Source organism: Podarcis muralis, chromosome 7, assembly GCF_964188315.1.
Source record: "Podarcis muralis chromosome 7, rPodMur119.hap1.1, whole genome shotgun sequence".
Lineage (NCBI taxonomy): Eukaryota > Metazoa > Chordata > Lepidosauria > Squamata > Lacertidae > Podarcis > Podarcis muralis.
Window position 1 is genome coordinate 44,754,850 of NC_135661.1, and position 23,703 is coordinate 44,778,552.

The 23,703-nt window shown below is 39.1% G+C and overlaps 1 protein-coding gene across 11 annotated transcripts in view; it reads right to left on the reverse strand.

Moving 5' to 3' along the window:
* NFAT5 (nuclear factor of activated T cells 5) overlaps positions 1 to 23,703 on the reverse strand; it is a 66,545-nt gene that overhangs the window by 19,899 nt on the left and 22,943 nt on the right. For 3 of the 11 annotated variants that reach the window (XM_028739821.2, XM_028739822.2, XM_028739823.2), the window contains exons 2-5: positions 18,804 to 18,929; positions 7,017 to 7,581; positions 2,062 to 2,254; positions 540 to 730 (exon numbers count right to left, since the gene is read on the reverse strand). In XM_028739821.2, the coding sequence (XP_028595654.2) occupies positions 540 to 730; positions 2,062 to 2,254; positions 7,017 to 7,581; positions 18,804 to 18,929 (1,075 nt within the window). The other 8 variants (XM_077931651.1, XM_028739827.2, XM_077931652.1 and 5 more) reach the window with 8 other exon arrangements.

Genomic DNA, 23,703 nt, shown 5'->3' on the forward strand with positions numbered 1-23,703 from the left:
ACCTCAAGATGAGAACAGAAATTGCACGCCAGCGGTGCGGCAGCAACGGGAGGCCCCATTAGCTAAAGTGGTACCTCAGGTTAAGAATGGTTTCAGGTTAAGAACGGATCTCTGGAATGAATTAAGTTCGTAACCAGAGGTACCACTGTGTTGGTACATGAAAGGCTCCTCCACATTCACAGATTTCTAAGCAAGCTGGGGCTGCCCCATTAACTTCAGCAGTAGGGGATGTTACATGCACTGAAATGCTGTGCATATAGCGTTCTGACACGAAAGTGTCTGCCGACATGCATTTTGTGCAGACAAGAATCCCAAGAGCTCTAGATTGGGGCCAGTGTACAAGAAATAATTTAAGTATATTCAAGTAGTTCCCAGATTTACTGCCTTTTATTGCAATTAAAAATGCCTGATCTGAGTAGATACAGAATCATAAAGAGCTGAAAGGGACCTTAAATTGTCAGGTAATCCAAAGCAGGAAATATGCTGCTACAGAATCACTGAGAGACCCAGAAATAGTACAATGTAAAACAGTGACTTACGCCAGGGTCATGTTGTTGTTTGGATCCAAGCCCACCTCAATGACGGTGGTACCCTCTATGTCAACTTCTTTGCAGGGTGTGGTGTTTCGTCCTGTAACCCTGCAGGCCTGATAGAATCCATGAGGTTTCACCCGACCAGAGTCATTCCCCACAAAGACCTGCAGTGTCACAGCCTCATTGTGACCTTCCAGCTACAACCATAAAACAGGCAGGAAAGCATTAATAGACTACAACAGGCAATGCAAATAATTTGCAAATATTACAATGTAAAGGTATTTTGAACATCAGAACACTAGTTAGTGTTAAAACCCAGTGGTGCACTGAAAATCTTCTCTTTTCCAAAATAACAGCTCAACTCTTCAGTTGTTGCAGGCTATGTTAAACCAATTTAATTCCAGTTAATTATGCAGTATCTCAGTTATACTTCCCTGAGTCTATCAAGCAGGAATCAGAATCCTTGCTTATAAACAGCAAATCTACAATTTAGTCCCAAACTGAAATCCTTTCATCTTTATTCCAGTGCGTTTATTGTATTTAATTATGTATCCATTCAGAAACAGTGGCATTTTCAAAAACCTATTAGAAATTAATGGACTTTCTAAACATGTAGTTATAAAATACAGAAGCACCTCATCACAAAACAGTCCTAAACACTTCTAGATTATAAATTCTTCAGAAACTGTACATGCACAAAAACATATAAAAGCAATTCAGTCTGTACACTATTAGGATACAACATCTTTCAAACTTTATATTTGCTCAGAAAGTGATGTAGTTAAGTGATTGAAATATCTCTCCCCAAATAATCCATGCTATTTTTTGTTCTATTAAGTGTTTAACATCCACAAATATTCAAGGGCAACATGAGCAAAACAGAGAGCAATGATTTCCCCACCAGCTGGATTAGTAGCATTTTGTAATTCCTTGGTACACTGTGGGGCTAAACATTGATGTCCCAGAAGTCTGTCCATACTCCAGGCTAAAAGTTAGAAAGCCATTGTAGGCACAGAGCCCCATTCAGTTTTAACACAGTTGTTGAGGGCTTCCTCACACCTTTTTCTGATGCACTACATCACAGCTTGCCTAGTTTCTGATGAACAGCCCCACAGACAGTGCTCTGTGCATTCATTTAACCGTTAATTGCTGAGAGCAGCTATTGGTCTATATTTACACATCCTCCACTCAGCAAGAAAGGCTGCTCTGTACTAAACTAAGAAACATCCAGACCTCTACTCTCCAAACAACACAAAAAGCCACATCCCTGAGAAATATGGAACTATATACACAGATTCTAAATTAGTGCAATTTACAACTTAGAATGACAACATCAATGCTGAAAAACACACCATGGCACTGGCAACAATTTGTCACTGCAGGGAAACCCATGAAGCCCTGGAGGACCTAGTATGTTTGTCTTTTGGCTGGAGTCAGGTTTGGCTGGGGGTGAAGAACTGGATTTTCACTTACCATAAATGGCAGCACACTCCTGAATTGGCCCACCCCAAAAACTGAATTGGCCTACCTTTACGGTGGGGAATCCTTGTTGTGTTCTGTCTTTCACCGAGCCCCGACTGCCCTCAGTTAGGTAGCGAGCTCTGTGCTGTGTCTCTGGCTGCACCATTATCTTCAGCTCCTTGCCTTCACTTTTACCAGGGTACTGACCACATAACATAGGACTCTTCTTGCCTCCAGTTGTTTTTGGGGTTTCTGATGTTCTAAAGAGTTAAAGCAGACCAGTGATTTCAGTTACCAGAGGCTTTCTTTAAAAAACAAGCACAACTGGGGTGGGGAGGTGGAAGAGAAAAGAACCCAGATCTGGGCCATACTTAAATCTATCAATATAAAATCACAATGCAAGACTGAAAACTGGGAAGAAATGTAGAAGGGGGTGTGTGGTTTCATGTACCGTACTCACAACAGAAATTCAGTAACTAAACCATATAGCCTGAAACTTAAGCCCTTTTAATCTTTGTTTTATGTAAGAATGTAAGAAAAAGGCACACTGCTATTTAGGCAAAAATACCTGCATAAATCTAGTCAGTTGGCATGAGATGGCAGCCATCTTAAAACTGTTCATCATGCTTTCGTCACTAATTATAACCATTTTGAACAGTGGTCACTGTAAATCCCTAGACTATGTAATTAAATGCATACAGCTGAGCAGAACTCACATTGTATATGCAAAATCCTGCATCCTTTAAGTGAAACATGAATTTTGAAATGGATATAGTTAGGCCAATAAATCTATTTTAGGACTATTAAAATACAATATTCCTTTAATGACTATATTGATTGTGATAAAACTATTTATATTCTGGGCATTCAGGCCATATCCCAGACCACATGGCTGCTGGATGCTACTTATTTGTGTCCTGAGATTACATTTGCTTCACTGTCCATTAGTTTTTTTTCTTATATACAAGTGGCCCAATCCAGCAGCACTTGAAACTTTCCACCAAATTAAAGAGAGAGCATATGTAACTCTCCCAGTGAAATCAATGGCGCTTAAAATATGATTGAATTTGCCTACATTTTTTCCTGTAGCATAAATGCAATTATTAAAATAATAAAACAACTGCACATCAATCTTCACCAGGCTGAAAACATTAAATGTTTTATTAAAGTGATGCAGATTTAGGAGGAGGAGCCACTCATGGGCTGACCTGTTTAAACATTTTTCTATTTTGCAACACAAAGAAAGGGGCCTCTGCCCTTTTCAGAAGTAGATTAGACAGAACAGCATCTAGCTGTTGCTAATGTACATTCTGTGTAGCATCCAAGGTGAAGAGAAATATTTCAGTGGTAAAAGGAAAGGCTTGCTTTGCTCCTGACCTTGCAGCAGTTCAAGTTTACAGACACTATATAGTGACGGATCAGTCTGATTTATTTCTTTTAGAACCATCTCTTTAAGCTGCTGAGTCTGCTCTAATGAAGTAATACATGCAACACGGCTCAGCCTCTAACCAGCAACATTGTTTAGAAACTGCATTGAATGGTCAGTTCCATAAATGAAACCAATTTGAAGAAGGCCCCCAAAGGGCACTGTCTTTCGGACATTCCTAGCTTCAAGATTTTTAGGAATGCTGTTTCAACATGTCCTATCCCTGATGTGGGCTTCTGTTTGTACAAGTCCTAACTGGCTCATAGGGAGAATGGGAATGAATTGTGTGCTCTGCAGATCTGAGTGCCTACGTATATTTTAAGCTTGTCCTCTGTGAACTAAAAAGTATTTGTCTTCTTTCTGGAACACCAGCATGTGCACTATAACATCAAACCAGGGGCATGGGCAGCCCTAAGCCAGTTCTTATAATACAGCATTGTGAAAGGTAGAACAGGTGTACATCAGGACCTCAGTATCTCAGCCCACAAAGGCCTGGAAAATCATTCAAGAACAGCCATAATCAACACATGAGTTTCATGGCTATTTCCAGCACTACGGATCTTTTAGTACTTAGTACTTTAGCACTTTAAGCTTTGTTAGTAAAGCTTCATAGAAAACACTGCTTGAAATGTCTGCTGTACTAGTCTGGAATGCCATAAAACCTGCATCCACCACTGTGCTCCTGCTACCAAAAGGCCCTGAAAAAAATGTGTTTAATGCTGATAAGTGTTCTACTTCAATCAAAAAATCATGGGTTCTTTTGTGTTTTCGTGAAAAAGAAAAGCTCAACAACTTTGGGGTTTGTCCAAAAAAACCCCACAACTCAACAACTTTCAGGGTATCCTGGCAACCCTATTTTAGGACTTCTCTCCAGGCTTCACGCACAGTGTGGAAGACTGCTACGTAACAAACTTTATGTACAAATGAAATAGAATCTAAGCATGAAAAAACTCTCTCAGTGGCACTTGGCAGGTAAGATATATTCTATGTTTAGCTATAGTCTAGCTCAGGGGTTGTCAACCTGGTCCCTACCGCCCACTAGTGGGCGTTTCAGGATTCTAGGTGAGCGGTAGAGGGTTCTACGGCACAAGCTGAATCCTCCTTCCATCGAGCACTGGTGGGCAGTAAGGAAATTTTACCATCAAGAAAGATGCATTAGTGAGCGGTAGGTATAAAAAGGTTGACTACCCCTGATCTAGCAAAAGTAGCAGCTGTACGAAAACCTATTTTTAAAAAGATGTTTAATCGGTTTTTGCATTTGAGGACAGGTCTGGATAAAATAAATATTTTAAATCTCACGAGAGTTTCAAGTACATGACGGCAGGCCTATAACACAGTAAACAAGAATCTGTGTTCACAATTTCTACCTAAATCTGCTCGTTCATAAGCAGTATGCATAAATCAACTGCACAACTAGAACTTCTCCTTCTCATCCTTGAGAAACTGACAGTGGCATTTTAAGAGCCTTCTATGAATTCTCCAAAATTCTATATGCTGAAGGGGTCATCACAGTGTCACTCTGCTAAATACTCCTTCTCTTCCCGTTTCTCATCAATGTCCAGGGATCTAAAATGTGAATACACACTTTACTTAGGTGCTACTGGTTAATATAAAGTTCAGTAGGTTAGACAGGTATTTTATGAAACCCAGAACCATGCCTCTAGTAGTCAAACACAGTTGTTTTCATCGTGGTACTTTGCCTTTTGTGATGGCAACATTTGAACTGAGCTATTCAGGATGACTCCAGATATGTGTCTTGAATAATAATAAATTAACAACAATAATTTCTGTTACTATTATCATTATTACTATAAATGCTACTGGCTAGCTGCAGTACTCTTCCATGTACCACCTTGTTGAAAGAAAACTATATTGAGGTTCAAACCTGTCTATATTCAAACCTCTGCTTAGCCATGAAGCTCAATGAGTAGTCCTTGAGCAAGTCACCAGCCCTGCTTGTGGAACAGAGTAAACCATGGTTAATGGTTAACCATGATCACACCTAAAAAGGCCTGTTTAGCTTCTCTCTGCTTATGGGCCAAGGAAACAAACACCAATTCCTACTCACTTTGCATTGCTTCCAAAGCAGGGAGCATGGTTTGTTTCACTCCAACAAGCCACAATCAGTAAGCCAAAAACAAACCCAATAGGGCTTACTTCCAAGTAGACACACATAGGATTACACTGTTAATCTCTTCTTTGAAGAACTCACCACTTTAAGAAAACCTTCCCTGTATCTATTTTAGTTTGAATAAATTCTGGCAATGCTTGCCAATTTTGAAATTTGCAAGACAAGCATAAAACATTTTACTTTATGTCTGTCCTCGGAGTTTTAAATCAGCTTTGTCCAAGGAAAACTCTCTGCTTTGTTGCAAAGGCTACCAAATTATAACAATGCTGCAGTGGCAACATAAAATACATTCTGTTTATTTTATGTTTATTATAATCTACCTTTACAAAGTTATATTTTAAGTATGGAACTGGAACAACAAAGTGTACACAAATTGAAGGTGATTTTCCTACAGATGGGAAGGTGTTTTCTATCTGCACAATATTCACCAACCTAAGGACAGCTTTGTGAACATACCACAAACACATACAGAAAATAAAATAAGCCCACTGTTTTATTATGAGCTACAAAAATAAACAGTACTGGAAACCAGTGGGCAATAACTTGGATCCCAATATTCCCCTGTATGAGCAGTGTGTGTGTGTGTGTGTGTGTGTGTGTGTGTGAGAGAGAGAGAGAGAGAGAGAGAGATTCTTCAGGCAACTGCACTCACCTCTCTACTCTGAAGGTAGCCTATCCTTCTGTAGCCTGTTTTAAACTGACACTGAGGTTGCAGATGGAGAGAAACAGTGACACACACAACCTTATGAGTGGAATTGTATTCTGCTCATGCAGCAGGACCTTTGGATCCAAGCCACTATTTCTAAATTGAGATGCAGTTAAGTGAAAAGTGTGAAGTGGAAAAGATGAGAAACCACCACCCAGGCATGACTACAGACAACAACAGCAACACACACACGCACACACACAACCGAGAAGCACACAGCAAAACAGGATTAGAGATTTATTTCTGAAAAATCAAATACATAACTGAAGTGACATGGAACACAAATTTGGTTCAGCATATTTTAACATTTTAGTAAGTGTTAATATAATAAGATCAAAATCAGCTGTCTTTAATTGATGGAGAGAGTGAAACAGAAGTAGGCGAAGTGCAGATCCCTTATAAATAGCTTTGTATGGTACTGTTGAGGAAGACATGGAGGAGCCGATCTCAGCTTCAGGGATTACATTTTTAACATGCTTTTATTGAAAAGCTTCCTATTCACTAATCAGTTTCCACAGGGAAGAGCTAGGCAACAATTCCAGGACAGATTAGTTCAATAGTTGCTAAATCAGACTAGAATATATATTCATATGTAAACCTTGCATTTTAGCATAAGAAACCATTGAACTTAGTTCCAGATTATCACCTCTCCTGTATTTCTCAGTGTGAACCTGAGCTGAACACTAGGGAAAAGTTAAGGTAATGCTTTTAGCTTGTTTTTTAAACATATGTTGATAGAACTTAAAGGAAGATACCAACCCATTTCCTGCTTTCGAGTTGCTTTTGCTGTCCGTGCTGAGCTGAGAAAGGACATAATGAGGCGCTTTGGCACTGTCAGCATCAAAGATATCCATGGTTGACTCTTCACAATCTCGCCGTTTGATCCCCGGTCTCTGCTTTGGATTTCGTTTACGTGATTTACGTGGCACCTCAGTGTTATCATTGTAGGAACTGGTGCTCATGTTACTGAAGTTGGAGGGGGAATCCTCCATCCACATACTGCAGCTTTGCTCAGATTCCAATCCGCACCCCTCATCCTGGCAGGACATCCGGCTGTTGTCCAGCAAGTCCTCCGGTGGTGGTGTGATGTACAGGACTGTGTGCCTCTTCGGTGTGGACTGTTGTTGCTGCTGCTGGGCTGTGTTATTGGTTAACTGCTTGTCACTTACCCCTCGGTTACTTACCCCCATGGCTGAGGAGCAGCTCTCCACTTGCATAGCTTTGCTGTCAGTGACTGAGGTAGAGTAAATGGTGGGACTGGAAGAGGTGGTAAAGGAGCTGCAAGCACCGCCCATGGAGGAAGAGGAGGGAGCTGAAGAAGCATCTGCGGTGTACAATTCAGAAGTAAATACAGGGTACATGATCCCAACTGTGCTGGCTATAGCAGTCCCTTTGAAGTAATGTGATTAGTGAACTGATTTTTCCCCCAAATGAATGTTTTGGAATTTGGCTTGTTTTTGAATTTAAACACTTCACGTGATATAAGGCTTAAGCAACACAGAAGTATTCTGAAAAGTGTCCAAATGATACTTCCATTTTTTTTTGCATGTGGCAATCAGACTTTTTTCTTTAAATTTTCTTTAAGTCATAAAAAGGCTGCAAGCAAACAAGGGCGCTTTTATTGCCTCAGCTGGACTATGAGTTTAAGCCATTTTATCTAAAATGATAGGAACCCCAATGCAAGACATGTGTCAATGCTTTTAGGCCACATTTCATGCCAATCAACCAGCATCTGAAATTTTTGAAAAAGGTGGGACTGTGCTTAGCCACAAAGTATTAAAATAAGTTTCTAACCTATGAAGCAGAGAACTACAGGTCATTTTTAATGCAGACACTCCCTGCTTCAGAGGCAAATCCTGGAATAAAAATATGAGAAAATAAATGAGAAGAGAGCTGCTCATTATTCCAGATATTAACTATTAAATGAGAAATGAAAGACAAAAATAACTTAACTGCAACAAAATGGAACTGGTACCAATCACCATTTATGGCTTTAAAAAAATTATTCAGCTGAGATTTGAAATCAGAGCATGCTGGTAAGAAAATGGAAGAGGCATGATCAAGTCACCTCCTTATGTGTTACTTCAAGTCCATAAAAATATAAAATGAATTAAAGCCATCCAGCATTACTGATGGCATAAGTAGCAGCCCATGTCTCAGCAAAAGAAACATTATTACGGTTGATGGCTAAATAACTACCAGGTTAGGTGCTGGCCTAAGAATTAGATATCTGTTTGCGACTAGGGCTTCTTAAAAGCAGGTTAGGCAAGAAGAATACATAGATAAAATATATTTAACTGCCCACAAAGCCTTCACTCCTCAACAGTGTCCTGAAGTCAAAGTGATTGCTCTGAGCTAAGGAGATTGTGGGCTGCATATATCTGAGAATACTACTAAATAAAAAAATGACCCACCAGCTTAAGACATCTCCCTATTCCAGAATAATTAGCTAAAAAAATAGCTGTATTAAGTTGATAGCACTACCTGCTGAAGGGAGCAAACAAGATTGGTAAAACTTATGTTAACTATAAAAAGGAAGGTGGCTTCTGATGACTCAATGAACAGAATTTCTGTGTATAAACTGAAAGGGTCAGAAAAAGGAATTAAGATTGTTGAAGGTTCCTTTTCTTTTAAATGCATTCAATATGCAATAATATACTTAAGGTACAGAAAAAAACATAAACTGACATACTGACCTAGTGAAAATGTTAGTATTGCATTAAGAAGCCCAAGAAATATAGACTAAAAGCAAAACAGATCAATCTTCTGTTTAGTTTTAGCTATGAAGGTTTCAGATGTGAACCTATCAGTCAGGTAACAGTGCACTCTTCCCTTAGAACTACCCCCATCCCATCTCCAGCCAGTCTCTGGAATAATCTGGAGCCACTGACAGATACCAGTTCCATTTTCCAGCTTGTTCCTTGGCAAATGCAGTGGCTGAAATTGGAAGTTTCAGTCACTCAGAACTGCATTTTAATTTTTAAAAAAACAAAACAAAACATTTTCCAAGTCCTTTTTGTATCATGCATTAATGCAATGCTTTCCTTAGAAAGATGTAAAGTTTGCTAATTTCAGTGACTATATATAATTGCTGATTTGCAGCCACTTTGAGTTGAAAAAGTTTGCTATGGGACATTATTTTTTTAGCTAGCTTTTGTTAAAATAGCACTAACTTCCATTTGCTTTTAAATAGTCACCCACCTAGAAATGCAAAAATGCAGCTAGCATACTGCATGCACTGTAAAACATGCAGGAAGAATGCTCTAAACTTGCATTGCTGCAGACAATCCTTTCCCCCTCTCTAGTAGCACCCCACCCCAAAAGGAAACTCCATGCAGAATATGACCATTCTCTGGATTCTTCCCCAAACAAAGATGATCATACAAGGGTCAGGCATTAGTACAGAGGCTGCCTCATCTTTGTATTAAGGTGCAGAGAGTTTACACACTTAAGCTGTGTGTTTGGCACCAGCCCATTATGCTGATCTGTGAATAGTGTGGATAAAAAGCAACCAACCATGTTCCTATCTAAAATGGAAGAGTTTGGAACTTTCACATCAGTCCACACAGGGGTAGTTATGCCAGGCAGGATTAGCAGCCCGAAGAGGGAATTCACATAAAATAAAATCCTACCAAGAAAGCCAAGGTATGCTAATTTTATCAAGCAAAATATTAGCACCAAGTTAAATAGCTTGAAACCTGTGTTAAATAAATAGTAACTTCCTTAAAAGGAAATTCTCCAATTAGTATAGTTTTGCAGATAATTTGAAAAACACAGACTACCAGGACCCTATTTTTTTGCTACCCCTGTGAATCAGTCATGTGGACTGCAACCAAATAACTGTTTGGTTTACTTAATCATAGCTGTGCCAAGTTATAAACTTGAAGCTTTAAAGCTTAAAAAATTGGCAAATTTAGTTACACCAATGAAAAAGAACTAATTATATGTCCTTATACCAATATTAATAATATAACCCTGGCCCAACATCCTACTATTGCATTTGAAGTTAGGCAGGCGGACCTCTTTACTTTTGTAGCTGAAAAGGCTCAGGAAATGATTGATGCATTACACATCAGTGAGATAAATGCTATTTTTTCAGGTAGTGTATACATAATTTGGATGCAGTGTTAAATTCAATCTGAAAAAGTAATGGCAATCCCTTGACTGATCACTCCATACTAAATCAGTCTCAAACCCTTTTCATTATTAACAAAAATGTCCTTTCAACTGAGCCCAAGTCATGGCAATAAGAGTGCCAGCCATTAAGAGTTAGCCAAGTCCAAGACATAAGGAAATTGGCTTTCTCTAGGAAGGTGGTCACCAGAAAGTAACCCCTCATATTCCCACTTTGCAACCTTAACCCAGAAACACAGTCCTCCCACTTTAAGCATTTTCCTTTTACTTCTAGAATAGAATTTACTCACTAGGACCCAAGAGACACAGCTCAATAAGCACAAACTCGATGTTTGGGGAGGGTTGGATATTTTTACTGCATTTTGTTAAATACAAGATTACAGTCTAACAAGGTTCAGTTTCAGTTACATTTTAAAGCCATTTTAGAATTACAATCACATGCCAAGAATGTTTTATGACAGTCTCCAGAGGCATGGCAACAAAAACTACAATACACAGTTATCTGTGCAAGTCATTTTATAATTAACTCATCCAAAATCCAAACAGGAGAGATCACACTGGAAGTTAAAAGCCCTTTGAGCTCCAATACCATCAATAGTCAAAGATGAAATAAAATATGTAGTTCAAGAAAGAACAACAAGCTCCTGCACCCTTATTGGCATCTGCTTCAGTTCTGTCTTAGAAACAAAAGGACTCAAAGCAAGCCTGTGCAGTGCATTGCAAAGTAATGGCCACCCCTGCTCTGTGCTACAAGTGACAGCTCATGTCAGTCTGCAAAGACCCTTTGCTTTCCAGGTACTAGTAGCTTTTAACCTAAATAAGCATTTTGTTTTTATGGCAGTGAGGCAGTTTTTTAAAGCCTCTCCTCTCCTCAGAATAAGATTTAGGAGCTGAGAATCAAAGAGGTTATGGGCAGCTTGGGTTACTAGCTAAAGCTACGATAGCTTTATACAACCTTGGGAGACTAAGACTCTAAGATTTTAAGCCCTTTTAAAATTCTCTGTCCTCCATCAGCTCACTGCTAGTTTCAGAGAGATTTGCTATCTTTAGGCAGAGCTTAAAGGAAGCCATTTCTTGCCCTGAGGTATTTCTCTTAACATAAGCCCTTCAGGGCTACAAGGCTTTTCAAGAAGACCAAACATCAGTTCAAGTGATGAGAAAACTAACAGGCAAGCTACCCTGCAAGGCAAAGTCACCTTCCAAAGTGGAGAACATGAGAGATCAAAAGCTAAGGCTTGGGATGCCACCTGTATATGAACCACTATTATGCACAAGCAGCTGGTGGAAGAACTCACAGCTTTCCAGAAATTGGCACACTTGCCATGCTATTTGCTGTTCAGAAAACAGAATGAAAACAATAAGCATTCAACAACACAGGGTGAACCCTTGGCATTTTGATAGACTCAATCCCCAGAGCCTATCCCTACACAAGTGTCATTTATGAACCTTGCATTTTCTATTCTTGGCAGTCTCCACTTCCAATATTGCTCAAATCTTTCTGTGGGTTAATTTTGCAGGACCAGTGAATTCAGAGCGACAGTTTTGGAGTAAAGACAGAAGGACACGAGCCCTTGTGTTGTCAAAGGCAGAAGTATGAACCGGGACAAAGTGGCTGCAAACCTGCTTCCGACACCTTCTGTGTCAACTTTGGCTGCTTACTTTTCTTCAGCTTCATTTATTGATGTAAAATCAAAAACTTTATTAAGAGTTTAACTTCAGTCAATCCACTATTTATAACAAAACAAAAAGAAAAAGAAAGGAAAGACTTATGAAGAAGTCTGAAAACAAGACCGACCTATACCCTGGGTGAGATTGGATGGGTTAAGTGTCTCTGGTACTATTTGTCTTCACTATTGACAGACACTGTCACACAACCCACCACACGATGCCTGTCTCTGAATGGCGGAGCTAGAATGCAAGTTAAGTGTATTAATAGAGAAAACAGCTAGCATCCCAGCAAATATCATAAAAGCAATCCAATTTACTTTAAAAGTTCAAGGCAGATTCAAAGTAGGTTGGTTACTTACATTAAACCCCAAACAATTTTAAATTCCCCATTACATTCACATGCCAAAACAAGTATTATTTAACACAATTAAAAACAGGATTCAGTCTGCTTTGACAGACGGGAAATCCATAATTTGACACTCATATTTACAGATGCACAAGTGGTTATTTCTTACCTGGAACTTTTGTTGGGTGATTCATGTTCACCAATTCAGACTAGGTGGTCTGCCACTCAAGAGTGACAATCAGATGCAATCAACCAGCAAGCATGAATTCAGAGCCCTCATACCTATTTATCCCTGCCCGGTATTCCTCTCCAGACACAATGAAATGCTGCATTGTCTTGATCAATAAACTTAACATTTCTCCAGAAAGGAAATGACTGTCTTTTCTGGTCCAATCTTTACAATATGCGATAATTAGTTTGGTAAATTTTTCACACTAGTCATCATTCTATGAAGCTGGTAAGAGGCACGTGATAATCTCACAAGTGTTCTTACCATAAGCTTAAGCAAAACCCTGCAACTACTACTCAGTGGAAACATAGACTGACAGCTAACAAACTCACCCCAAATCTATCCTATTAAAACAAATGTGTTTTGTTCAAGAGCAAATACAACTGATCAGTCAAGAAAAAACCTCAGTAAAGCATGAGACTCTTGATCTCAGGGTCATGGGTTTGAGCCCCACGTTAGGCAAAAGTTTCCTGCATTGCAGCAGGTTGGACCAGATGACCCTTGCGGTCCCTTCCAACTCTACAATTCTGAGATTCTATGAGAAGAAGAGAAGAGAGTTTTAACAGGATAAAAAGAGGTAGGCACTGGCAAACCACCTATTTACTTTTACTGGATTAGTGCAAAGAAGAAAGCAGGTATAATGTATGTAGCAAGGGTCCTTGTGCAGTGTATTGTGAAGAACATGACTAAGCTTAAATTGCACAGCAATTCAGGCAGATGAGGAAACCATCCATAAAGCAGCCACCGAAGTCTCATAAAGCTAACTGGACAATGAACTCTTCTATGCCTCTCTGGAGCCATATGTGTGCCAGTGTGTGTCTAAAACTATTGATGCTGCATTGTTAGATCACGCAGCACAATGTCAAACAACATAACCTGCCTTTAGAAGACAGATAAGAATCCCTTCTAGTCCCCTTTTTGCCAAATACACACACAACATAAATCACTATCTTTAAAAAATGTGATTTATCTCCTCCTCTTTCCACTGATATGTAGAATCTTGCCAGTTTTTAAACTATGTGAATTTGAAACTTTGTCAGAATTATATTGAACTCTGAGGTATAATGCACATTACCATGCAAATTAAGCCTCATGTCACATTAACCATGTCAAAAGAGAAAGTATAAGATCAAGGCTTTATAAAGAGAAACTACAGAAGACAAATGAACCCTTTGCTATTATGGACAAATATAGTCAAAATGACCTAAGATGTGTTTTTATACTCAAGTTTCTGAGCAACTACTTGCTCCTAATATGACAGAAGCTAGTATTTCTAGTTTAAAAGTGCATTCCTTGCGAAAATTAAAAAATAAAATTTTACCGACTTAGGCTACACCAATGGTAAAAGTAAACTAAAGGAGCACTTATTGTTGCATTTTAATTTTTTTTACCTTCAAGCAAATCAAAATGATTAAAAACAAGGCACTTGACCTTTCTCCACCTTCTGAAAGTCATGGCCCCTCATTCAAGAGAGATTTGCATGGTGTTTTTAAGACAGAGGTAGGCAAACTAAGACCCAAGGGCCGCATCCGGCCCAATTGCCTTCTAAATCCAGCCCGTGGACGGTCCAAGAATCAGTGTGTTTTTACATGAATAGAATGTGTCATTTTATTTAAAATGCATCTCTAGGTTATTTGTGGGGCATAGGAATTCATTCATATATATTTTTTCAAAATATAGTCCGGCCCCCCACAAGGGCTGAGGGACAGTGGACTGGCCCCCCTGCTGAAAAAGTTTGCTTACCCCTGTTTTAAGACATTTGTTGTGATGCTATAAAGTTTAATATCAAACTGAAAGGGAGGTTGGCAGATATGTGTTGGAGTGAAAAAGCAACCGATTTGAGACAGGTCATTTCTCAGACCCATTCTTGAAGCACTGGTTCTTCCTACTTAGCAAACACAGCATTTCACATTAAATGCTAGTATCCTGCTAAGAAACACCTGTTTGCACCTTCTGGCAAGAGACACTTAGAAATAGACTGGCTGCACAGAAAGGATAAGCTCTCTCTCACTCTCTCCCCACACACACAGAGGTGTTATCAAGACGTATCTGCCTTCAAGAGATAGACAACTCTTCCCAGCTTAACTATATATAGTACATCATGAAAGTTCAGAAATAAGCTGAGAACTATGTTAAAATTAAGAATTCATAGCTGGTTAATTTACAAAGAAACCACCTCATGTTTGGATTGATGAATATGAAACACACCTTTTATGTTAAAATAATCAAATGTGCTCTTAAAAGACCAATTACCAAGACTCAGTTTTAAAATGGTTTAGACTGATTTGAAAATTGGAAGCCAAACTGTAATAGCAGAACTAGCAGTCTGTTCCTGCAGGCCCTCATACCTGAAATCAGCCAATCCTGTTCCTCCAGAAATCTGAAGTTAACTGCAGAAAATCTTTATGTAACCTGCTTATGTGTCCCAGAACCTCAGATCAAAGCACTGAAAGAAAAACCTGGGGCAATCTGATTTGCAGCCAGATACTGTGTCACCCTGTGGCTAGGGAAGCAGAGAACAAATGAAGTAAAGTCTTAAATGAGGAAAATATTTTTTACCAGCTCTCTCTTAATCTAGTCATTGGCACCAGTAATGGCAACTGTGTCAGAAAGCTTAAATAAAGGAGAGGGAGCTCTACATGTAGCCAAAACACAGAATATTTGCTTGGGTCTTCATGAAGAAACTGCAACCAGCTTTAAAAAGAGTTGCTTTTGGATTCTTACTGATTATAAAAAAGCACAAAACTATCCCTTCAGGATAAATAAGAGTAGATACAACAGATTTGCACAAAACAATAAGGAGTTTTGTTTTTCGGACATAAAAGGAATGGGCTCCTGCAGTTCTAGATTGTCCAAGGTCACCTTCCCCTCCCAGCCACTTGACAATGTGGCCGATTGGAAGCTATCCTTGTCTGCCTGATGAAAGGACTAGAATGAGTGAAAGTGATGCTTTGTCCCATTTTATAAGTGATTTCAATCTCATAAAACCCTCCACAATCCCACAGCCATAACTCCCATCTTCCCAAAGTCCCTAGCTAGATTGCTCTTTGAAAATTGGGATGGTTCAGTCGGTAGAGCACGAGACTCCTAATCTTAGGGTTGTGGGTTCAAGCTCCACGTTGGGCAAAAGATTCCTGCACTGCAGGAGGTTGGACTAGGTGACCCTTGTGGTCCCTTCCAACTCTACAATTCTATGATTATTTCTACAGAAGAGAAGGCCAGACACAACAGTTCTGCACAGAGAGCACAATACCTTGAATGTTAATATGGTGGCTGATTTATGTTCCCCTCTTCAACTATAAGTAACATTTTAAAGAACTCTGGCATGGTTCAGGGTCAAGCAGAATGACATCTGCATCCAGTTTTGGGGAGGCTTAGTACACCCAGCTGTAAAAGCCAAGTCAACCTGCATCTTCAAAGAAGGAGTGTGTGGCCCACACTCTGAAATGGGAAGAACTCCTGGGAAGAATTAGCCCCTCCATGATAAATGCTTTCTAGAATTCCAGAATTTCCCAATGCTAGGTCTTCCTAAAACTCAACTACTAGCCAATGACTACAATATATTCTTTTTGTGCCTTTTGCCTTGCCTGTAGAAAAGGAGCAGAGTCACATGAATGCTCTGGCCCAAAGTTTCAGCTGGGACTTCAGCTTATCCATGTCGGAGGAGAAGGATCCCCTTTGGGTCTATGGTATTGAGTTAATCCCAAATGGCAGATACATGCTGCTGAGAAAGAAGAGATACACCATCATACCAGCAGGGTCTGTGGGCTTTAAGCTGAGTGACCTATTCAACAAGATTTCTTGTAAGCGTTCATGCATTTGCTGAAGGTTTTACTCCTCTAAGGGCTTTCTCCTCGGTTTCTCCAATATCCCAAAGTAGCAGAACTCTCACTTCCATGATTCCAGACATGCTTGATTAATATTGCTCCTACCTGCACACAAGGTAGTTTCCTTCAATATATTTTTAATGATTGGGGGTGGCAGAACTGCAAACCCACCATGCAGACCTTCCAAGTGTCCCTATTTTCCAGGGACGTCCCTGATTTAAAGAAGCTGTCCCGGTTTCTGATTTGATCCCAGAATGTCCCACTTTTCCTTAGGACACCCCTATTTTCATTGGAGAAATGTTGTAGGGTATGGAGTTGCTTGACTCCTGAGCCATCTGAAGGCAACCCTGTACAGGGAAGATTTTTTAAAATGTTTTATGTTTTATTATAATTATATATATTGAAACTGCCTGGAGTGGCTGGGGCAACCCAGTAAGATGTGTGGGGTATAAATAGTAAAATTATCATTATGGAATGGAGCATTCCTATTTTCACTGGAGAAATGTTAAAAGAGGGTATGCACCATGTGAATTCAAAAGAAATCTTGGCAAACTTCATATTGTTATCACGGCTATTTTGTCTCTGTCTCTCTTCAGTATCCATCTCTGCTTATCTTGACTGATTCTCTTCCCAGCATGTTAAGGCTGCAATTTCTGAGTTAGCCTTTACAGCAATTTGATTGTCCTCTCTATAAATTATCTGGAGTTGGAGCCTACATCTACATTCAGCACTGCTGCAATATAAATAACTGTTTTTCAAATAGACCAAGTTCACTCACTTAAAACTTTAAAACTACAAATCTAGGGGCAGTCTCTATGATGAAAACTTAAGTGTGAACCACCCCTTCGGAACAAACTGTAGGATGCTGACCACAGTAATTGTAATTATTCGGATTTAAGTTTTTAAGTTTTTTAAGTCAGAGAAACATTTAATCAATTAAACATTTAATACTATTAGCAAAGAGATAGAAAGAATACTGAAAAAGTATTCTTATTCAATTAATATGGTCCCCTATATAAATACCATATTGTGGAATATGCTAGTTTTCTTTAGTTTTTGTTAATATGAACTCCCATAGGTTCAGTTTTTGAAAGGAAGTGGATTGACTGTCAGACAACTAATGCCTAGAAGTAACAGACACATAGTTCTTCTCATCAACTATATCAGATGCTTGAAAATGATCTCAAAATATGAAAATCAACAGTAAAGTATTTCTGTGGATTTAAAGTGCTAGCAGTTTTCAAAATATCTTGCAACTGTTGTTCTCTTTTGACTGAATTAGCTTCTGAAGTGCAGAATGAAGCTACACCGGATGATTTGTTAACTAAAGTAGTCTTGGATCTAATTACCAATTTCCCCAATACACAATTAAATCCACAGATTTCATTAGGGAAAGTATTCAAATATATCAGCATTGAGCAGTGCTGTAAAGTTTTACCCTAGACTTAAGCCTTGTACTACCAAACCAAGAGGCTCATTTTCAGTGTTGAACATACTAAAGAAGGCACTCCTATCTAAACTGAATAATGCACAGAACACATTGCTTAGTCCATCTATGCTCTGATAATAAATAGCCTTATGGAGAAGGCTAGACCAGGCCAGACACATGATGTTCTATTACAAATATTACATGGTCAGTCAAGCAATCTCGGCCCATGAGAGGAAAACCCTGGAGCACATCCATTAGTGAGGGTATTATAAAGTTGGAGGCATTCCAGATGAACAAGAATTTGAATGCCAACTGCCAATTCAGGTTTGCCCCTTCATAACAAAAACAGTCGTCATTCCCCTAAACAGAAGAAAATGATCCAGCAAAAGGACTTTAATTTTAAAAGAACAAACTGTATGAGGCTGAATAGGTGATAACTTAAGTTTAAAAAATATTTTGGTAACTGGATTCAAACATACCTACATTTAGCAGGTATCAACTATCCCTTCACACATCATCTAAACACTTTCAGGACCAAACAGAAAGTCATGTAGCTGAATCATTCATGGTTTCATCAAGCCATGTGGTGGTGGGGAAATGAAAGTAGAAGCCACAAACCCAGAACACTGCTGCAGATTTCATTTCTGTCCTGGTTTGCAAGGCAGCATTCTCTGGCCCATTCAAACACTCCCATTTAGTTCTAAACTGGCAACTACTACATCCAAATATAATATATCTGAGGAGTCCAGCACCACCATAGGAGCAAAAGAGGAAATGTGCAATAAAATTTCCCCTACTTCTAAGTTAGTCTTGTGGGTTTTTTTAAAGACTGCAAACTTTTCCAGCACTGCTCATGCTGACAACAATATTAATATGCATTAAGTCCTTAATTTTACTCAAGTGGAGTACTTACCAGCAGCAACTACACCCGGAGGGGGCGAACCTGCCTCACCACCACTTGTTTGACTCATGGATGCTACAGAGAGTTCTCTGGAAGGTGGTAACTGCAGCTCCTTTGGGAGAAGGTCATAGACAGATTCTAAAAAGAAAGAAAAAAATATGTCTTAAGAAAACAAACAAATGTCCCTATATTTTGCTACTAAAATAGCAGGAATGCTAGAAATCATGCTATGTTGGTATGCCTCAAATCTATGACAGAAAGAAAAGGTCGTATTACCTCAGTACCAGAGATAAGAGACCAAAAGCACTGAAAGAGTCTAGCAATTACACAGGATTTCATTAAAAGACTAAATCAAATCTTTGGCATTTGTAAGAAATTCCATAGATACTAACTTTCCATCACAATTATGGCAATGTATGCCAACCAATTGCATTCACCAAATTTTACATGGTTTTTAAGGCTTTGGACAAGCATCTGAAGAGCACCAACTGTACCCTGCCAAATCACAAACCAGCTTTTGGTGTGTACATGAACACTATCACACATCTCCCTTTGCATCCCTGCTCCAAACTATATAAAATTTCTGAGACACTAAAGACTAATATTGGGTAGTGCAAGAGTAATGGAACAAAACCTATATGGAAAGTATTACGAAGATTGTCTAGGAAGGAAATATAAGCAGGACACAAGCTCAATGCTGGTTCCTGTTCAGATTTTTCCAGTAAGAAGCACAATGAGTTTCATTTCTGCTGAATGGTTAGAATTTGACCCTTAACAATCAACTCAACTCTTATAACTGACTCAGTTTTCCTTTTTACTATGTTCTGTTTCATATAAATCCATGTTTTTTTCATAAAAGCAGTCCTCAATATTCATGCCAAACAGCAACTAACTTACTTTAACAGAGATGATATATGTTTCTGATCCAGACAATCCACTTTTCTGATTCAGATAATGCACTGTATCATTTTTTTTATTACACAGATCACTAAGTTCTGGCTATTTTCATTCATTTTGCTCAACTATACATTATAAACTATCACAAAAAACAGATACCCAAAGACGTCCATTTATCATCTGTTACATGATTTTGTATTATTGTACAAATGGCAAGTTTTTAGCCTCCAACAACCCTGGATAATAATGCTCCTAAACACCAACCACAAGGAGAGGGGATTTGCATGAGACCAAGAGAAGGGTATTCCATGCTGCCTGCCTCCCAAATCAAAATACTAATGAAGTTCTCCAGAGCTGGGTTCACAGAGTAACTTCACAGAATTGTAAAATCCAACCTCAAAAGGAGAAAGAATGCTACAAACCCCTGAACACATTCCTGGCTTGGATTAAAATTTGGAATGAATCATCAATTTAGTTTTCATTACCTTCTCCAAGAAGTCTCATCTAGCATTAATAATATCTTTCCATACAAGGACAGGCCCTTTATTCAGGTTTTAGAATCCAGGAGGGAAGCAATGGAATGCAGCCCACACAAGGCAACAATGGACAACAGATCCAGCTGTAGCCTTTGAACTGTGGTTGGCACTATGACTAGTAGTACAGAGTGAGAAGATACTCTGCTAACCCTAACTCTTGAGGCATGCAAACAAGGTGAAATGTTACTCCTTGCAGGGGAATGAATGTGAGCATTATCTCCTTGCCAAAGCACCCTAGAATATTCTCAAATCTGCCCTTGTGTAGGCACAGAAATCTCCCCCATTAAAATGTGTGTGACTTAGAGAAAATAACTCCACTTAGATCTCTTTTTAAACAGTGATATAACAACCTCTTTAAAACTAATCCACCTTTCAACTTGGGCCCCCCAAATTTCCTTGTAAGAAAAAAAACTTACTTTGGATAGCTTACTTCAATATGTTTGTTGTTACAAGTTAACACTTTGCTTGCAGAAGGCAAAGATAGGGTTCCAAGCAGACTTTACAATTCAAAGTAGCTCAAGCGAGCAAACAAGGAAAATGGCCAGGCACTGTTGGAAAGAAGGCCTGCCTTAAAGGGCACAGCAATACAATTGTGGCTACTTTGCCCAGCCTTACACACCAACCACAGTTTGCACCTGGTGTCCAAATGTTCTTGTCAGCACAGAGAAGAAACTTGGTGCAGCTGGGAAAAAGGGCTGTGAGCAGAGGAAGAAAGGGGGTAGATCAGTGCAGAGCCTAGCAGGGGGAGGGTGGCTAGCCAGGTTTTTTGCCTCAGGTGAAGCTTCCAGAGGGGCATCATTGAGGCTCCCAGCCTCTGTGTGTTTGTATGGGGGGTTGCCAATCTGGATCTTTGACCCAAGGGAAGTAAAGCCTACTTTCACCCCTGGATCAGTGGACAGTGCTTTTATCCCTAATTAAAAGCCACTACAGCTCATCTAGGGAAGTAGTCTCAATGAGAGCTTTTAGTGATTGTACAGGCAATACGGGGCATTCAACACCCACTTTATATATACATGCAATTATATATAACTGCAGATTACCCTTTTGGAAAAAATTCTACCTTATTTGGGTCACTGAAGGCAGTATCAAACAAAGTAGTTCCATTAGCACAATGACATGTGGTTGTTCAACAGAACTTCCCACTACTCTCCTCAAATCTCCCTCCTCCCAGAACCGATTTAGGTGCATGGAAAGGAGAGGGGAGTTCTTTGGCACAGCCAGAAGATATTGTCTTAATTAAGTTACTTTGTCAGATACTGCCCTAATTTATTTAGTTTATGTAGAGCATTATATGCACAACTCACCCAAATGATTCCATTGAAGAAAAAACTATAAATAATGAAGTATTTATATTGTAGCACCCCAAAATATACAATAAAACCAGGCAGTAGTTATGATGTTAGTGTACCTCCTTAGTGAAGGCATTCCAGTAGCAGGGGTAAAACTCAGCAGTTTGATAGAGCTAAGGGCACCCAACACTCTGACAAATAAAGCATCTGGTATGACACAGATCCCTATCATGGAGGTCTCATTTCTACTGCAGTTTCTGAACAGGGTAAGAAACAGAAGGAGCCTCTTGCAAAAGCAGGATGAGAAGCTCTCACTGTTTCTTATATTTCCTGAACTCCACACAAATTAGGTATGACCATGCCTTTGTCCCATGCCCTCAGCACATACTGGAGTACTCAAGGGAGGGGTGTAGAAGTAGCTACAAATAATGGCTGGCTCCTTAGCCAAGTCACAATTTGTGGATCCCTCATGGACAATAATTACCTAATTCCAAGATTAATGTTAAGAAAGTACTTCATGTCACAAGGTGTATGTCAATAGCCAATAGTTCAGGTGTTTAGTTCTAAATAAATATTTTATTGCAAATTTTAATGTTTGTTGTTGTTGTTGTTTGTAGATCACTTAGAGATTCTATTTACAATCAAGCAGTATAGAAATTTTGTTAAATACAGTAAATATATAAAATTGGCAGAATCGTTACATCTTTTTGCCCAGGAATCTTTGCTGATTTTTGCTTCGGAATGCTGAAGGCAATTGTTTTGGAACATTTATTCTGCCAACAGTTTCTGCCCTGCAAAGATACAACATTCTTGTCCACTTCAAGCTTGGGTCTCAACATGACTGGCAACTGCACTGGAAAACATACCAGTTGCATGCCTGATGCGCATTAGCTTTCTAAAAGATTATGACAGCCAAGAATAACTGCCAGCATTCTACACATAATCATTCTAGCATCTTACTACTGTATTGCTTGCTGAAATAAGCACATCAGCTTCTTGGTATTGGACCTTGTTCTAAGAAGAGAGACTATCAGAACTTCCAACTATCAAGCAATACCAGTGAATCTGAATTGTATTGTCACCTTAGCTAGCATACTTTCCAAATGGGCTTTGTTATCCACCTTTGTTATATCTGAAACTAGAGGAGCACTTTTTCCTCCTTAAATTATATTTTTCACATCATACATATCTTCAGTTGCTGAAAGGGTTTAGAAGGATTCCATCCCTTTAAGTAAAAGCCAAATATCTACCATCTGGTCAACATAATCTGTACACATCTCTTTTTCTGAGAACAGTAGAGCAAGTCAGATATCCATCAGAGCAACACACAACAGCCAGAATACAAAGAATTGCACAACTGAGCACATGCAACCAATATGGCTGTGGGCTCCTGCTTCTCTGTCAGAAGGCTACCATGCTATAGAGCAAACCACTCTTTTGAAATGGAGGAAAATGTCGAAAGCAGTCAAAATGCCTTCTAGGCATTTTTCATGGTTAAAATATTCTCTAGATTCCAATCAATATTGTTTAAATATTTCCCCTAATAACACAATCATCCCTAAAATACAACTTTACATATATATTTTCATATACTTGAATAAAATATGCTGATTTTCTTAAACATTATTTCAACATTTTAGAAGTAATTAACTTAAAAAAAACATGTTTTGAACTAATTATATACAATATAGCAATGTAGTATCTTGTTGACCAACTTTTGCCGCTTTTATCATCTTGATACCTAGGCAGCTTTCTTCCTCCTATCACCACTACCAAAATGTCTGTTTTCCTATTCATTTATTTTGGAACATACCACAGAGGTCTCCCTTAATGTGTGTTTTGCTATTGGTGCGGGTCCATTGGCGACTACGTGGAGATTTCTGGGTGCCAGGTTGGTGACTGACATCTCCATCGAGCCAGCTGACTCGCACACAGTCCTCCATCATCACATCAAGGGAAGTAAGTACAGTTCTGAGTACAGATGTATTTGTCTGTGCTACAGCCGTTCCACCCAAATGGAACTCATAAACCACAGTTAAAAACCTCTGCCTTAGTCCATTGTTAATACCATTTCCATTTCCACACTGTGAGTTTCTCCTTCTTCCATACTGGGATAAATGAATTATTGTAAGAGCAAGCAATGTAGTTGAGATCATAGATCGTAGATTTGTAGCACTGGAAGGGACACCA